We start from the raw sequence: 18,456 nt of genomic DNA, 5'->3' as shown, positions 1-18,456 counted from the left end.
CTGCCTACGGAGACTCACCTGCTTCATGTTCAGGCTGGTCTCCAAGAAACACGGGGATTCCAGTATTTTTTACACACTGATTCAGCTACAAAATTTGCAGGTATGTTAGAGTAGGTACATGGAGAACAGACAGGCTCCTGGCCTGACCCAGTGAGTAACTGCCTCCGCATTCTCCATACGAAGCCAGACTGATGGCCCGTAACGCACCTGGGCACAGACCTGGCTGTCAGCCCTCTGAAACACTTCTCTGGGATGGGGAACAGCTCTTCTAGAGAAGCCTGTGATAGCAGAAGGGTGGGTATTGTTCAGAAAAGTGGATGACTGTGAATTTATTTTTTTTTAAATCTTTTCCTCTAGTGGAATAGCAGCTGTTTCCACACGGTTTTCTCTTAGTGCCTGTTAAAGGGTGACGGACTAAGCAACAGGTCATGCTTTATGCAGGTCACAAAGGCAACAGCCTACCTAGGTAACAACTCAGTTGATAGGTTTTATAAACACTTCTGGCACTCATCCTGGAGTAATTACCTGGCCAATAAGAAATTGAGAGCTATGGTGAGCATATAATATGTTGAAATCAGATTTTTTTTTTTTCTCTCCTGTTACTTGAAACCTTTGCCTGCCTTTTGAAGCACTATCCAGGTCAGGTTAGTTTTGTTCCACTGGGATAACGAGCACTTAACTGAGTTGTGATCAAGTCTCCCAAAGCATAAGCTTACATTGTATCCTGACTTTCAGCCCAGGGACCTCTGCAGACTTTTCCCCCAGTAGGGTTGCAGGGAGTTTATATTATATATAGAGTGTGGCAGCAAGGTAAGAGCTGCCAAGAGCTACTGGAAGTACAGTTTGCACTGAGGGGATGCACATAATTTTCCTCTTCCGCAACCTAGTTTTGCAAGAGCAATTATTAACTGGGAAAGGGAAGCCAATACTGAAGATCGGAAAGAACTCCCACTTAAGATGATGCATCTAACAAAAAGAGTTGGAGTTTTAAATGTGATGGAATTGCAGAACACGTAACAGAGCTGAGGTAAAAGCTAGCAGAATGAAGCAGTGTATTCTTGGGGTGTTTTCTTTCTTCTCCAGGACAAAACCTCTCAGGTTTTACTTGATATGCACTTATTTCTGAGAGCAAGATGTACCAATAAGCCAGTGCTCCAGCAAACTCAATATCCCTAAAGTATTTCCTCTACTAGACAGGAAAAATAAAACACCAATTCTGGTGTAGAGGTAAGCGTTTTATTTTATTCAAGTTATCACCCTTAGCGAGTCAAGCCATACTGCACACTTTCAACTTCTGAACAAGCTTTAACTTAAAACTCACTTTAAAGCTTTTTGGTTTTCAGTGGGAAAGCTGTTTAATAATTTTTAAATGAACCTGTATCATTGAAATAGCAGCGGGAATCCTGCTGAGACACAGAAGGCTACAACTAGCCTTACAAATGAAATTTGTGTGCCTGATCCCAGTCTCTGGAACACTCCGTGTATTCTGCGTTAGCACCAGACATACAGAACAGAGCTTAACAAACTATCTGCAGTCAACAGCTTAAACCAACTGGCATATACATTTCTTTATTAGCCAGAGAGTGTCATCTCATGGGTCACTGTGGTCTACTGGTTAAGCCTGCCAAAACAATGTTCGGGAGCTAGTCACGTGCACGTCTGCAGAGCATTTGAGATGGCTGCGTACACGCTTCCAGCACGGATGTTGGCTGGTACATAACAAGCTTCTCTACTAGGAAGTAAATTACTATGTATCAGGAAAAAAAAAGAAAAAAATAATAAAAAAAGAATAAATAAATCGGTGGAGCTACAGTAACACACACCACATGAACACAGCATTGATACTGGCCCTGTTCTCCAATGGGATACAAAGTGCACACATGCACGAACTGTCCTTGCCTTACCCTGGTAAAACCAAAGCATAGAGCCATTCTGCCATCTCTCTTGCAAGTTGAGCAAAAAAACAAAACACATCCTAAGTGGTGAGAGACTAGAGAGATGCAGCAGGACAGTACCGTAATAAAAACAGACTATTTGCACCTGAGTAGCCCCATAAAGGCTAGCTTGCAATTGCTTAATAGGTTTTATAGAACGAGCTTCCCCTTAGGAGTCTGAGCCTGAGAGTATATTAAAAAAAAATGGATTATTGACACACTCTTCCACCCACTTGTCAGAGATGATTTTCCAATGGAGCATGTTTCAGCACTGGTGAGGCCACACCTTGAATCCTACGTTCAGTTTTGGGCCCCTCACCACAAGAAGGACATTGAGGTGCTGGAGCAGGTCCAGAGAAGGGCAACGAAGCTGGTGAAGGGTCTGGAGCACAGGTCTTATGAGGAGCGGCTGAGGGAACTGGGGTTGTTTAGTCTAGAGAAGAGGAGGATGAGAGGAGACCTTATCACTCTCTACAACTACCTGAAAGGAGGTTGTAGTGAGGTGGGTGCTGGCCTCTTCTCTAAAGTAACAAGTGATAGGACAAGAGGAAATGGCCTCAAGTTACACCAGGGGAGGTTTAGGCTGGATATTAGAAATAATTTCTTCACTGAAAGAGTGATCAGACATTGGAACAGGCTGGCCCGGGGAAGGCATTGGAACAGGCTGCCAAGGGAAGTGATGGAGTCACCATCCCTGGAGGTGTTCAAGAAAAGCGTAGATGTGGTGCTTAGGGACATGGGTTAGTGAGTTAGGTGGTGTTGGGTTGGACTTAATGATCCTTGAGGTCTTTTTCAACCTTAATGATTCTATGACTCGATGTATGTCTGACAAAAATGCTTTATTGAGGAATAAACAGAAAGCAGCTCAAAGTACAGTTTCCTTGACAACACCAATAAGACTGTGAGGCCGTTCGTGCTCTGCTCTCTGGATCTTCCCCTCTGCTAGCTGATCATCTGTGGTGAAAGTACTCAGGTCACCACAGCTCTCCAGGTGCAGCAATCCAGGATGCTGTCTGAAAGGTAACACATGGGCATTGAATGACATGTCTTGCTGGGGAGGTGTCATCACCTTTAACAGGGAAAAAAAAAAATGTAAATCAGATTAGTTTTCAGACTCTTGTCTGTTAAAATAGTTTCGTACCCAACTAAGAAGAAGCTGGTTGTAGTGCTGCCTGTTATTTTTAAAGAATAATTTAAAAGGCTGAGATTAAAACTGCTGTTGTCAAGGAGGCACGGGGAAAGCAATCTTAATTGGGAAAAGGGGTGAGTGGTGGGTTTTTTTGTTTGTTTTTGGTTTTTTGTTTTTTTTAAGCTGCACGAGAATTAGCTCACCCCAAACCATGGCATGCCAGGTATTGCTTAGTGGGAATCTAAATATTACTTCCTGCAGAAGCCACTGGACTATAGCAAGCTTCAGTACCATGTGATAAAATAAATTCTCATAATGAATTTCTTTTTTCATCTGTTTCTGTCAAATTAATTGGGGCTTTAGTTGCCTGTAGGCTGCAGTAGGAAATCCTGCTTTATCTGCAGAGCCTAAATTACCATCTTTGATGTGTTTTGTGTGAGAGCTCAAAACCAGTTGTCACAGCAAATCACTTGCACTGTGTGTGAATCAACTCATATATCCAAATGGTCTGTAAGCTACCAAAATATTTGTTTAATGAAGTCTGTAATGTCTGAAACTTCTGAATATTCATTCCATGAATGTAAGCACATTAGTACTAGGTCTTATTTTTATCCTGGGATCTGATCACAAGAAGTTGCTTCTACTAGGAGGTTTACATAAAAATTTCTTTGTCAGCCTCCATTCCTTCCAGTTTATAATAGTAAATGCTTTATAACATCTTCTCCCTCTCCCCTGCCACATTCAGTGTAAAACACTGTCATGTTATTTACATTTCATGATTCTACCACAGAAGACCATCTCCTTCAGCTTTTAAATACACAGGTATTCGGTCTTATGAAAACCTGCTTGGCTGTGTGGTTGATAGAGCAAGAGACATCACAGCTGCATAGCCTCTTGCACACTTGCTAAACAAAACTGAAGTACTGAAGGAAGCTAATTGGGTTCAAAAACAGACACACAAAACAGAGCAGCAAATGTAAACCTATACTCCAGAATCAAAGCCAGCCCGGGTTTCCACATCACCCAATAAATGCAAGTAATATAACTACCTGCTCAAGGAAGGTGGCACTGGTGATAGCTTCTACCATAAGTTTCTCATCTGATTTTAAAACAGACTTGATATTTTCCACCAATTCATGTATGTCAGGGCTCATGCTGCAGGAGGATTGCTCTAGGATCCATGTCACAAGCCGTTTAGTGTCTGAGTAAGACTTGTAGTCTATCAAAGATTGGGGTCTTCCCCTCAAAGCTCTCACTCTCAAACTCTTCCGCAAGGTGACAGCGCAGAGTTGTGGTTTCACCTCAGTTTGTGTTGCAGCTTCACAGCTGAGCACTGCCCCTGAAGACAAAGATCAAATGAAGCAAACAGTCCACTTGGTTCACAGTACTGTTGTTCAACAAGCACCCCAAGATTTCAATCCTGATTCAGGGGTGATGCAGTGCACAGTTTAACCACGCAGAAATTCTTAGCCGGGCGTGGTCAGGGTGGCATGCGAGGCTCACTCTGTATTGTGTTTACACTACAGAACATGCCTGTAAAATAGAGTAGTACATAGCTATGGTTGAGCAGATATCACATGTCAAAGGGTCTGGAGGGACATTTCTGGGAAAACTATGTGCCATTTTGTGTACATTTTTCCCTTTCACCTCTGTTCTGAACAGACCTGAAATGAGCGTTGAGTGTAACATAGTTATACAAAGCAGGTTAAGCAAAGATTGAAGGCTTTTATGATCTCTCCTAAGCTTTTTGTAATGTTCAGTGGTTACCAGTCAAGAGGGCTAGTTACAAAATATCTCAAAATAATTGCTAGTCAAGCTGGAAGCTAGTAATACTACAAAGTGGAAATTTAATTAAAAAAATATTCAGAAGTACCGTGCAAGGACCCAACAAAGGGCAGCAGGAAATCAATTCCACTGCCTTTGGTTCAAATAAAAATCCACTGCTTTTGGTCTAAGTAACAATCATCAATTTTTGGCCCTGTTAAAAACAAATAAATAAGCACACCTACAGGCTCTTCAAGAAGCACTTTACTGTTGACTTTATGCCAAACACAACAATATCAGGAAGAGAGCCAAAAATTTACAGCAAGATGAGTTCCCTTTCTGCAGCACTTGTGTATTTAACTCTCAGGCCTAGTGCTGAACAGATCCAGCCTCAGCTACACTGAGCCTAAAGCACCCAGATGCTTCTGACTGATGTAGTCTCTCTGCAGCAGAAATGTTCTGTCCCGCTCTCGCAGCTATGAATAGGCTCTGTGTCATCTAGCTACTGCTTCAGCAGCAGATTCTCTGGGGTGCTGTGGTGGAAGTTGACAGGAGGAAAAAAAGAAAACACATGACGCAGCAGAGACATAAAAACCTTCCACAAAATAGTAAATGCAATCCAGGTAGGCATGCTCCCAATATTCAAAATAAATGTTTCTTACCAACGCGCCCCCTCCCCACTTACATTTTGTGAATGCTAATATGTATCAGCTACTACTACAGGGATTACAATATCCTCTAATAAAAACTGCAAGACTCTACTAGTAGATTTGTAAGACTGTCAACAGAATCAAGGACTCTGCAGCCACACTAACAGCTTTCCCACAGCAACCGAACTGGATCACTGATGCCAAAATAGCTGTGACAGACTTCATCAGCTCTCCACTGTGTGTCATTTTATGTTGAATTTTGGGGTTTTTTGATGACAGGAGGAGCAAGAGAAGGGGTGCAAATTTATAGGCTAAAACCAAATACCCAAAATAATTTTCCGTTAAATTGCTCACATTGACAACTGCCCTTGCAAGCTTTTAGATGCCAGTGTACGAATACACTGAGAAATCCTATGTGCTCCCCCCTCCTCACCTTCCACCACCCGTCCCTTCTCCCCAGATTAGCAACGCCTGCTGCAGACCCTGTTCCTAGATGTGAAGCCTAAAGCAAGAATAAGGTGTTGGGTGGAGTTTGGCAAAGCACAAACTGTTTGCTGTAGTGTCGGTGCTCTGTTGGGAGACCGGGGCTGATTTCTGCAGGTATTAGGTTCAAGGTGCTAACCTTCTGCCAGATGATCTTTTAAGGACTCATCACATAAGTACTGACAGAGAAAATCAAGTCACCTTGAAGCAGCTGGCAGTGTAGCACAGGGTCACTTTTAGACTGCTTCAACAAAGGATTGAAGGCTGTCCTGAAAGCTCCTTCTGCAGGCACCAGGCTTGCGTTTGAAGGTGAATGGCTCACTCTGCTGGAAGACTCAGGAATTTCTTCACCTGAGTAATCAGGAATAGTAAAGGTGAAGAAAAAGTAGTTAGAACAAAGCAAATCTGTAGAAGCCATTATCAGAGATCATTACTGATTTTTTTGTGTGTGCCCCCCACCCCTCCACAAAGCTGTCATGATTGGATAAAAAGCCTAGAGGTGCATGTATGTCTGCATATGCAAATACTTGCCAGTAATACCAGTCTAAAGCCTGCTTAAACATTTGCAGAAACATGTTCAGCCTTATACAACAGGAGTAGCAAAAAAATACAGCTGTGCCTAATATAAACCTCACCTTAAGCTACCTGATCAGAGAGGAGGGAGCTACACCTTTCTTGGAGAGAAAACTAAATCTCACAGAGCCTGAAATCTTCCTGCACATAAGCATTTGTACCAAGGTATAACAATATATGGTCACAGAAGTTAGTCATTTTTTGCAATTAAGTATCTTGGAAATCAGTCCCCAGTCTCTATAAGGGAATTAAAAAGCTTGTTTCGTGAGGTTCTTTATTAAAATATTTTCCTGGATCCTTGTGAAATTTTTCTTCTTTTCAATTAATCAACATTCCTCCTTTTCCTTAGAGCGAAATTATATGAAGTAATTCCCACAACTGCCTCCCAGTGAACAGGATAGGATGAAGCTACATATTTCTCACCAAGCCTGGTTGTGGGAAACCTTTTAGAAGAAAAATACTTATGTTTGTGAGAACCTTCTTAGAAGAAAAATACTCATGTTTGTGAGAATCTTTTTTAGAAGTCCTCATGTAGTTGATGTCTACTACAGGAGAAAATAACACCTGCAAGGGACGAGAAAGAAAGTAATTGTACAGAATTTGAGTGAGATAAGGAGGAACTGAAGGTAAATAATCAGCATGACTAAGTAATTTCAAGGGTCCCGTTCCCAGGACTAAAGTTAGCCAGTAGTAACTTTGTTTTTAGGATTTTAAAATCATTGTATCCAACTAGTAGCTGCCAAATCTGCAAGAGCTCTGTATAAAAGTGTGTAATCAAGGCATAATAAATGGCTACAGCATGATCATATTGGTCTGTGTCTGAGTCCCTACCAGCAGCACCTGGTTCTGTACCTCCATCTGATGGCACCTGGCATATTACAGGAAATAATGATCTTGCTCAGGCAAGAGGAAAAAACCAAATTAATATAAACAGTCTGTTATTCGGAACATTGCAAATGTGCTGCTACTCCAACAGAAATGTGTCAGTGACCGGAGCATTTGAGAAAATTAAGGCTTGGATGACACATTCTTATTGAGCATAGCACCTTGTCTCCTACACAAATGCAACCTGGAATCTCTAAGGAGAAGAAACTGTGACACAACTCATGTAAAGCAGATACGTGCCTGGAAAGTCAGGAGGTAGGACCTAGCAACAAAGCATGGCAGACCAAGAATCAAGCAGGATTAAAGAATCCATCACCAATATAAACCTTTTCACACCAGTGGAGTTGTGCTAGCAGGCAGCCCTTGAGGTACAGTGTTGCTGGTACTCTGGAGAAGTTGTTTTTTTAAAATACTGAAGAGATGAATAAACCAATTTCATGATCTTATGACAATTCTTCATAATATTAATGTTTCAGATGTCAGAGAGATAAGTTGGTGTGTACTGGAAATGCATATACCCAGAGCAGCTGCCAAGCAGCCCAGGTCATCAGTAGAAGGCTGCGTGTCTTCCTACTACAGTTGGCAGGAAAGGTCCCATTTTGCTTAACAGAAGTGCTTTTGAAGTCAGTAAAATCATTTTAGCTGGCACGGAGAAGCTGCAGCCAGCAGCCAGGACTCCCCTGGTTCTGCTGGCAGCGAGTAGGGTGCAGCCTTAACTTCCGTCCGGAGCTACACTCAGTCGATCAGTCCTGACGATGCCAAGGGAATCACGGCATCACACACAAATGCCCTGGCATGACAGACTACCGGCACAAACTGAAAGTTCAGCTTTTATTTATAGACTGTTACTCTGCCTCAGCTGAGACAGCCCATGGAGTCACTCTGCCATGATTCCAACATATCCCTTCATTTTGTATTTCCCTTCTGATGTGGTTTAACTTCAGGAGGCATACTCAGCCCCACAGAGTCACTCAACTCACCTCCCCTCCAGGGGGATGGGGAGGAAAATTGGAAGGGCAAAAGCGAGAGGACTCGTGAGTTGAGACAAAGACAGTTTAAGGGGGGAGAAAAAACCCAACAAAACAAAACAAAAGATAAAAAAAGCAATGCAAAAGCAATTGCTCTCCACCAGCTGACTGATGCCCTGTCAGTTCTTGAGCAATGGCAACTCCGGAAAACTGCACCCAAGTCTCTATTGTTGAGCATGATGTTATATGGCACTAGACATCCCTTTGGTCAGCTGGGGCCAGCTATCCCAGCTGTGTCCACTCCCAGCTTCTTGTGTACCCCCAGCCTACACACTGTGGTGGGCAGAGTAAGACATGGAGCAACCGTCAACACTGTCCAGCACTGCTTAGCAAGAGCTAAAACATTCGTGTGTTAGGAACACTGTTTTGGTCACAAATGCAAAACAACGCCATGTGGGCTCCTGTGAAGAAAATTAATTCCATCCCAGTCAGACCCAGTAAACCTCCCCAGATATAAATAAAGGAAGAGATACAGCTCAGCATATTTCTTTTTCTTAAATTGACTGCCCCTAGGAAGCTTTGACATCTAGAAGGAGCAGTGTTAATTTTCTTCATTAAGATACTCACTTTCTTCTTTATCTGAATTTAACAGCCATACTGAGATTTAAATGTCTCTTTGCAGGCTTTCTTATTAACATAGAAAAAAAGACAGACAAACCAGTTAAAAAGTTGGGGAGGAAGGTACAATTCATTACATGTGCTCAGGTCTGCTTACTTGCAAAGGAAGGTTTTCAATATCAACAATACCTTAAACAATGCCTCATCATGGCATTTTAATTTTTTTAATAAATTTTCCTGACTTTCCTTCACAACAGTTCCGTTTTCCATAATATTCTCTTCCTGTTTTCCAGTCTCTTAACTTTAAGCAGTTGCCACACTGCCCTATGTTGGATATCCTATTTTTGTTTGTGCTCAAAGTGCCCAGAGAAAGCAACAGCAGTTTTATCAATGCAAAATCCTCAAGAACTTTTTGCTACAACTCTTCCGAATTTCCTTCTAGTTATCACAACTGATGAGATATCAGAGGACCTTGTTTTCAGAGGTTTCAGGCAGCCTGCCAGAGTGTAAGGGAACATGAAAGACCTGTTATTTGGTTAAAGTTCAGTTTTATGTAAATTATTTTTTTTCCTGCCACCACTTCGTGGAGACAATTTCAACTGGTAAACTTCATACCAAAGTTTTCCTATAGCTTGAGAAATACGTTGGCAGAAGAGAAACCACAGTCAAACAGAACATTTGGGCTTTTTCCCCACCCCCCCAAGTGCCTTTACTCTCTATATTCTTGCTGTGTGAACCTTGTGCAGACAGGCACATTGTCTTTTGTGCAACGAATGGCTATCTGCCCCATAATGACAAGTTCAAGTGAAAAGTAGAACAGATTTTCACTAGGGCTGTACTGGAGAAGCTGCCTGTGACTTATCTGGGAGCCAATAACATTTACTGCAAGCATGCACTGCAAGAAGGATTAGGCTGAAAACAACTTGGAACCATTGCCACAGTTTTCTAAAACAAGGCTGACCAAATCTTGATGTGGCCTGTATGTGTAGTCTAGCTATGCCCTGTACAAGTATGTAGAAACCAGTAATTCTCCCAGCACAGGCTGAATAATAGAGTAATTCCCACATTTATCTCAACACAGTACAGCATTGTTTTATCCTTTTCCTATTTTCATCTGCAACAAAATATCAACAGGCACCATCATGCACACAAAACAAACGGAAACACTGGAGCTGGACATCATTTCTTACACCGTATGGACATAGACTCAACAACTAACTTGTAGATTACTAAGAAGGAAATATATATTTTTTTTAATGTGTTAAGAGCAAACAAATTTTTATGGATTTTAAACATTAATCCCTGTTCCTACTGCCCAAAACAATCATGATTCTGTTTCTCCAGCTTGCAGTATGGTGGCTGTCTTTCAAAGAAATAATAATGCTGCTGCTGCTACATTAAGCCATCTGGGTAGAACAGTTCTAGAACAAATTTTACAATGTTTTTTTTTTACCTTGAGAGGCCAGCCTGTCATTCACATTCCCTGAATCAACAACGTCCACAACACTTATTTGTAGTGCACCTTCCTGGAATAAAATAGAAAAGTTGAAAAATCACAAGCCACTGTTTTTTTTTCTGGTATTTTCTAAGAATGCAACATCCACCTTAGAAAGTGACTGCTTTCGTTTAACTGTGACTATGTGATACATGTTCAGTTCCACCACAAAACTAAGATCAGTGAAAGTCTAATACTAATGTCCACAATCTAGGCCAACCAGCTTTACACTGCTGAATATTTTGTGAAAAAAGCACCTGTCTTCTGAAAACACCAGTGAAAAGGGATCAGCAAGGATGGCAAAACCCTGACCTAGTCCCACACAGGAAGAGTGCAGGTGAGGAAGGGAAGTAAAGCAAGGAGGCAGCACAGGGGTCCTCTGGAATAACTAGCAATGGGTGTGCTCCACAGCGTATTTTGCTCCTTCTTCCATGATCAGACACAGTTTTCCAACTGGGGAAAACTTCTCAACTGTAAAGGTAAGTGACTAATTAAAATCTGTGAAATTTACAGCAAGCCACATTTGTAGCCCAACATATTCTCCTGCTATTCTGAAATGAAAAGATACCTGAGTTGTATTTACTGTGCCGCAGTGCAACCTTATCTTTATAGCAGAAAAAACAAGTTATGCTTTAAACTCCTGTGGGCCATACCTGCTCAGAGCTGTTCTGGTTCCACACAGCTTCGTAAGGAGGAGGTGGGTCCAGAGGGCAAAACACTTCAACATCTTTGATTCGCACTCCGTAAATATGGGGCAATGGAATCACATCAGAGGCAAGCATCCTGCAACAAATAACATCAGTCGACTCTGTCGGTACGGCTTTCCAGCTGTAGAAAAACATCATCAGTTGCCAAACTCCACTGACTTTCCTGTGCCAGCCCAGATTTTGTGATCTCAGTCACAGCTAATGAACTCGCCAAGAGCTGGAAGAGATTTTCCCAGATGATGGCAGGAAATTATTCCTGAGGAGGTGCCTCTCCAAGGTGTTCCCTGGATCTACAAACATCTTTGGGCAGTACTGTGCCTGGGAATCCATTTCAGTTTTACTTCACAAAGATTCAGCTTTGCTTCAAGAGATTCAAATACAGGTGGTAATTCAAAATGTGACAGCCTAGCTCTGATTTTGTGAACTACTAAATTCTTAATTATAAATATCTTGAAATTCAAGATATTTTGCATCTCATGTTTTATGTTCAGATACAGCTGTACTGAAAAAGGCAAATTCAAACTGAAGGTTATTTTTGTGACGATGTTTGGCTAAGAATATTATAGTTGATGAATTCACAAAAGCTTATATGAGGCAAACGTACCTCATGGTTAACCTTACTTCGCAGTTTTCAAAGAGCTCTCTGAAACCTTAAATACTGCAGAAACCCCAAAGACCTTTTGCTGTACCATCTTCCTCTTAGGAGGTAACTCCAAGAGGGAGGAAATCAGAACCATGCCTGGAGAAACTTTTTGGCAAATGTCAATTTTGATAACATAAGTTTACATTACCCCTTTAACACTGGAACAAAGTGCAGTGGTCGACAGCAGAGTTGCTGAGGTGACCTTCCCCACACAATTTTCAGAGAAGTCTGTGACCCACAGGATCTCAATTTTTCTCTGCTTTTTATTAGGCTTTAGAATGCTGATTTGGTACTGAGCAGGAACCTCATGCAACACACATAAGCCGAAATGTTTTGCTCTCTGGACCCACATCAGGCTTGCAGCTATCACTGGTGGATGCAATCTCTCTACAAAGAAATGTTACACAAGGGCAAGTCCTTCCTCCCCCAATTTAGGGATTCTTGGGACATGGACTGGAAGGAACAAAGATGACTGTGAAAATTATTTTCTTGCAAGCTGAGAGGAAAGTGCTGTGTGATTGGAAATGTCTATGGAAGGCTACTTACAGCAGAAAAGAATAAAACTTCCAAAAAAAAAGAGAGCTGGGCTGCACTTTCATACACTCTGACAACTCTCTTTTTATGTAAGCAAGGTGAATTCTTCTGTTAGCCAAAAAGCCAGCAGCTTTTTGAAGTGATGATACAGGAAGATAGGGAATAGGAGTCAAAGCTTCTTCAGGGAACCCCACTACCAAGAACCTGCTCTAGACTGTGGGGAGGCTCTGTGCTGCCTGCTGCTGGTAAGCAGGACACTGAAGGGGGAAGGCACATCCTCGGCCACCTCTCGCCCAACTTCTGCACTCATACCTCAGCTAACAGCAGCATCAGGGCTTTGGCCTCCAGGAAACTTCCATGTTTCAATAGCAGCAACACGTTCAGTGGTTCAAAAACAACTGTCAGTAGCACATGGGTCAAATTCGAGATATATACTGAATCTGAGAATACACGACTTGGATAAGCAGATTTGCATTTTGGCAAATGCCTCTAGTCCCCTAAACGGTACTTTAAACTGGATGGGGGTAGGTTTCTAGACCCCAGGTGACTGGTTTGCTGCCCCACATGGACCACCTCTTCCGTTAAATTCGCATGCCTTCTAGCACTTTGTATTTTATTCTTCATGTGGGAACGCAGCTATAACTGTTACTGTTGTTGTGCCAATCCTGAAAAACAACTTAACTGCCATTTCCTTATTTAAGAAATAACAAGATTAGAGTTAGGAGTTGACCAGGCACTTGCAGTGCTAGTTTCTTTTGTCTACCACCAAATGAAACAAATGTAAAAGTTTTTCCCACGAACAAATGAACAAAGCAGTTAATTGGCTTTGCAAGCAGTGCCTCTGGCTCTGCAATTTGAAGGGTGGAGAAGAAGGGCTACCCATTCCAAACATGTCCTTGGCACACGTTTTGATCACCTCAGTGTTTCCTTTCTCAGAGAGATGTATCTGGGAGTCACCCCAGGTGCAGCTTGCAGATAGTGGCTCGACACCCTGGATGCAAGTCCTGTCAACCCCCTTTTGCACAAAGGCTTTGGATGTGGGGTCTATGGGAGCTTGGCATAGAAAGCTAGGTCATAGATGCAGCATGGTGTCCAGGGTACAGACCCAGCAGGGAGGGGAGGGAGAAGTGCAAGAAGGCTGAGAACAGGCTGGGTCTCACCTCAGCGGCTCTCCTGGACACCCTGGGTCCAGCCTGGGGTGAGTCGTGTTTCCTTGTCTGACAAGAACCAAAATTAAGTCTGTCTGTTGCTTTAACTTCTGCACTTGTAACTACCCTGAGCACCTTGAGACAAGTAGCCTGGCTTCAGAAAGATGTCACCATCACTTGTATGTTATTATCAACAAGTTTTAATGCAGTCATAGGCAAGGTAGCTACTCAATATTAGACTTCAGAAGCCTCACATATCATTCAGCAGTCCCTACTGTGCTGAAAACAGACAGAGAAATACTGCTGCTGGGAAGGAGGTAACCACCTGAAATGACATGCCAGACAAAGAGTGACAGCCCCATTTTATAGCAAGGGATCTGTGACAAGCATATTTCAATAAATACACCATCTTCCAAAGCGATCATTACGCACAACATTCTTTTCTCATAACTAGCTTGAACCAAGACTCACATAGGAGGTTTTTAATAATGTTTGGAATTCAACACCAGTCTTTGGTGTTTTAGACAACTTTTTTATTGTAAAATATATTCTTGTGCCATGTTACCATTTTCCAGATAATCCCAGGATATGTAATTATGTCTGCAAGGACCACAGAGTCTTGAAAGTCATGCACAATATTCCTGATGAAACAGTGAAATAGACTAAACGGTCATGCACACTGCAAAAAGCAGGAGTTTGAACAAGAGAGATACAGTCTGCTTGAGCCTCATGATATTTTATGTACAAACTTTGTGCATTCACAACAGAAGAATGCAGCCCCACTTGAGTCATAAACTAATAAATAAAGCCAACCTGTAAGTTATTGTGAAGAGTGTGTAACCACCTGCAGAATGGAGGACAATGAAACCCACAAGTCACCACTGAATTGCAAGAAATACAGACACTAGTAAGTCCCAGTAGAGCAAAATAACAGAGCTGATGGTTAATGGACAAGCTACATTATTTTTAGCCCTAATCTTCTTCAAAACACAAGAAAAATCCCACAAAATTTATGTTGTAATGTTTCATAAGACTAATAATACCAAAGAAGGCAGCCTTCTGCAACCTGTAAATTTTCTGCACATTCTTCTCCTACTCAGAAGAAAATTCATACCACTGTTATTTTATCCTCCTCCAAATCCTTCTTCCCTCATCTTTGTAGTAATGAATTTTAAAAAAAGGGGGGGGGAGCCAGGGGGAGATTACCATGACTTATGACGGTCCTCCTTTTCTTTTGATATGCGAACTCATCCCCTCATGTTCCCTCTCACTCCTCCATCCCACAGCTGCCACCGCAGACAAGCCCGGCAATAACACCAGGTGCAAACCCTATCTGACCACCCAAACCCAAGTGCGGAGATAAGGGTAGTGATTACCAGGCCTAGCAGTACAATCAGAACATACCCTCCAGTCAGCCCTAATTGCCAAAGAGGGAGAAGGGGAATTGCTCTGGCAGGAAGGTCTGTGGGGGGCAAGCTGCCCTTCAGGGGTCTCTCTTTCAGAAGCCTTGCCAAGATGTTGCACTTGGCTTTCTGTCACTGCCCCGACCTGCTCCTGACAGCACCGGAAAAGTTTTTAGCTGCATCAAGTTGTGGTATTTCTCTTACCCAGAAACAGTTCCTACAGATTCTAAAGTGAAAACCACAAAATTATACTCCTCACCCACACTGTATTTATGCTGCCTCCTAACTCAACATGTTTTTTTTTCTTGTGTTTCTTTCCTAAAGTCACCAATGTTTTTCAGTTAATAACAGAGAAAATAGTCTTGAAAAAAAAAACAACAAAAAACACACCACATCATGCAGTGTTTCCATAAACACTAAAAGAAAGGATGAGAGTGTAGGGGTTTACCTGCGACTTGTTCGTGGAGTACAAGAATAAAAAGTTGCAAAATAGGAGGGAGGAGGTACAGGTGGGACAAAATCATCAGGATCTGAACCTTGATCTTCGTCTTCAATCTGTGGTTCATCCTAAGCAAATGAAACTTCTGTTACAAACCTTCTGAGATATAAAAAATTGCTGGACTGTGTAATTTAGTAATGCTGTTAGTACCACTGTTCATATGAGGCAATGCCTCGCACTCACTTACTATGCAAGATCTTCTTGTTGCAAAAATCTGTAGGTAATGCACAGCAGCTGCTACCAAGCAAACTGTGGTGGTGAGAGCATCCAGAGCACAGAGAGCAAAGAGAGCTTTCTGAAGAACATGAAGATTATGGAAATTAAAATACTAAATCAAGATATTTGTAAATGTCAAAATAATATCAATAAAAAATGAAAAACACAGAAAACACAAGGACGACCATAACAATTACTTCTTAGAAACATATGTGATGCAGTCTTCAGGACAGGTGATCTCCAAGATTGGAGTAATTTGCAAAAGCTTGCTTTGCCCTATTGTGTGTCCTGACAGAGAGATCCAGAAGAGTACAGCTCAGATGTGATTTATAATACATCTATTCATCCAAGAATTACAATCTTCCTCTTAACTTTTCTGTGGGAAATTCAGATGTGAGATAATCACCATTAAAGAAATGTTAAAGCACTTTTACATTTAAAGATTATGCTGTTTGGAATTTGTATTTTAGCTATTTGTAAACCAAGAAAGCCTTAGAAAATCAAAAGACCAGTGAAGTCATCAAATCACTAGCTGAAATTTACAACATTGTAAACAGCAACGATCTTGTCTGAATTCAAGTGTAGTTGTGGCTGCACAAAACACAGAAAGGACAAGAACTGCATATTGGTCAGCTATGCGCTGGTAAAACCCAAAAAACACCCTGTTACAGAACCATAAAGAGCTTCTGACCAGTGTGGAAGACCAGAAAATTACAAAATTTTTCACAGTAAACACAGCAGTCACCTCAGCACTGCGCTGTTGCACAAGTGTGGACATTATCAAAGCAGTCACGTTAAGTGCTGTGTGCAGGGTACCTTGAGAAGAAGGTGAGCAGCACTGCATGACTGCGTGTGGTGTAGCTTCAACGCAGTCTCTTCATCTGTGCATTCATTGAGACGGAATTCTTCACAGCAAAAGCAAATCTTGTTTTCACCTACATCCACCTTTAAAAACACAAAACTCCACCTTTTAATTTGTTAGCTGGTTTATGCTACATTTTTACATGCATAATATAGAGCCTATGTGTTAAGGTATACCTCTGATTGCAAAGCAGACTGGAAACAGGCTCATAAAATGACATTTGTACAGTTTGGTACACCAATGATTCATGCATTATAAATATGTACTATGCATACTTCTTATTTGCAAGGAAGCACTACTGATAAACTCAAGACATTCAAATACAACTTAGTTGCAATCAAAGCTGCACTGATTACTAAGCAATTTTAGCACCCATGCTCCTTCAATTGCGTAGCAGCCTGCAAATTCTTTGACTGATGTATAAGCCACTGATATGGAGTGTACATGTTTTCTTTGATTCATGAGTATATTGCACCTCTATGGATGGAAGGAAACCCACAACTATAATTTCAACCCAGGCAAATCAGTAATAGTTACATCGGTACGTCACTATTGTTTGTAACTTTCAAATTAATGCTGTCATCTTGGTTTTCAAGTAAAAATTCAATGTCTCTGTATCTAGAGTTAACTGGTTTTTTAGCTGTCAAATGCTCCACAGTCACAGTGCCAAAGGTCTTCCACCTACAAAAAACCAATCTACAGAATCATTTATGATTTTTTGCCTTTCGGCTGTACCCTATGCCTTCCAACCACAGAGGACTCTGAAATTCCTGAAACATTTAACCATATTGTCCGGAATAACATTAACAGTTCTCAGTGCTGCTTCGGTACATTGATACTGTGTGAATCTAGATTGCCAAGCACTTGTAATCTTGGACTCTCACTGCAATACACCCACTGGCATGTTAAGGAACCAACAATAGCTTTCTTGAAGCAATAAATGTATGAAAATAAATATTTGAAGACCTTTCCATTACCCCTTAAAGTCCTTCAAGCCTTTACACACAATCATCTTTACCATCAAGTGAGCCTGTATCCTTCAGTTTCAATTATTGCACGGTTTCTGGTTCGTAATTAGACATTGTTCTACTTCTTATGACACCCATTTGAGAAAAATCTTTTACATTCTGTCCTTTCTTACTCAAGACAAAGTGTTCTGAAAAGCTAGCATGATTTAATCTAGCTCAATTTTTTCCTCACAGTTCTTGCTGTACAATATCAACACAAACTGTCCTCACCAGGTGAGGTAAACCAGGAAAAATAACACCACTTACAAATTATACCTGCTGAGCTTTTTGTAGGTAGCTCATCAGTACCCACTCAGGCTTTTTCAACAGTTTATCTTTGTCACACTGCTATAAAAATCCTTTATGCTAGCTCTTAAATGACTATGTTAAAATCAGCATATAATACTGGCAAGAGGGATTTTCTAAAGATATTCCCTCCTATATGGACCCATAAAATTGTCTAGAAAGCCTTGTACCAAATCAGCTGTGTCTTCAGACCATGAAGACAGAGGCCATCTCTCAATGAAGTCCAACAAAACCATTTCTGGGCTAAATATGCTCTTCTGATGAAGAGTAAAGCCTTTGGAAACATATCCTGTTGGAATCTTCAGCTTTAGGAGCTGAACAGCTTATGAAGACTCCAACTCAAAAAATCAAAGTGTTTAGGAACACAGACCAAAAAATGTGGATTTTAGTGAGTCTGTTCAGAATTTGGACTGAATCAGGGCCTGAAACAGAGAGGTTTCCCCCCCCTCCCCCCACTGTGCTGTAGCTGCATTGTGTGCATCTCTACATTACTACATTTTGTGATCCCAGCTCGACAAGTTTACATGGCATACCACGAAGAAATGTGTAAATCAGTATGTCTGCTCACCAGGTCGCATCTGGATACACTGGACACAAACTGAACACCTTGACATCCCAATATAAATCCAGCC

The 18,456-nt window shown here is 41.5% G+C and overlaps 1 protein-coding gene across 1 annotated transcript; it reads right to left on the bottom strand.

Moving 5' to 3' along the window:
• Positions 1-2,799: 2,799 nt before the first annotated feature.
• FAM189A2 (family with sequence similarity 189, member A2) lies at positions 2,800-18,452 on the bottom strand (the record flags this gene model as incomplete). The annotated part of the gene is made up of 9 exons (XM_010078545.1): positions 2,800-3,003; positions 4,113-4,402; positions 6,162-6,311; positions 10,458-10,530; positions 11,153-11,282; positions 15,383-15,489; positions 15,606-15,728; positions 16,466-16,594; positions 18,393-18,452. Coding segments are annotated over 9 exons (1,266 nt in total), but the record flags the coding sequence as incomplete, so codon positions are not given.
• Positions 18,453-18,456: the final 4 nt, after the last annotated feature.

Source organism: Pterocles gutturalis, unplaced genomic scaffold (assembly GCF_000699245.1).
Source record: "Pterocles gutturalis isolate BGI_N339 unplaced genomic scaffold, ASM69924v1 scaffold5653, whole genome shotgun sequence".
NCBI lineage: Eukaryota > Metazoa > Chordata > Aves > Pterocliformes > Pteroclidae > Pterocles > Pterocles gutturalis.
The sequence above is the reverse complement of the archived record's forward strand: the minus strand, read 5'-3'. Positions and strand labels throughout refer to the sequence as shown.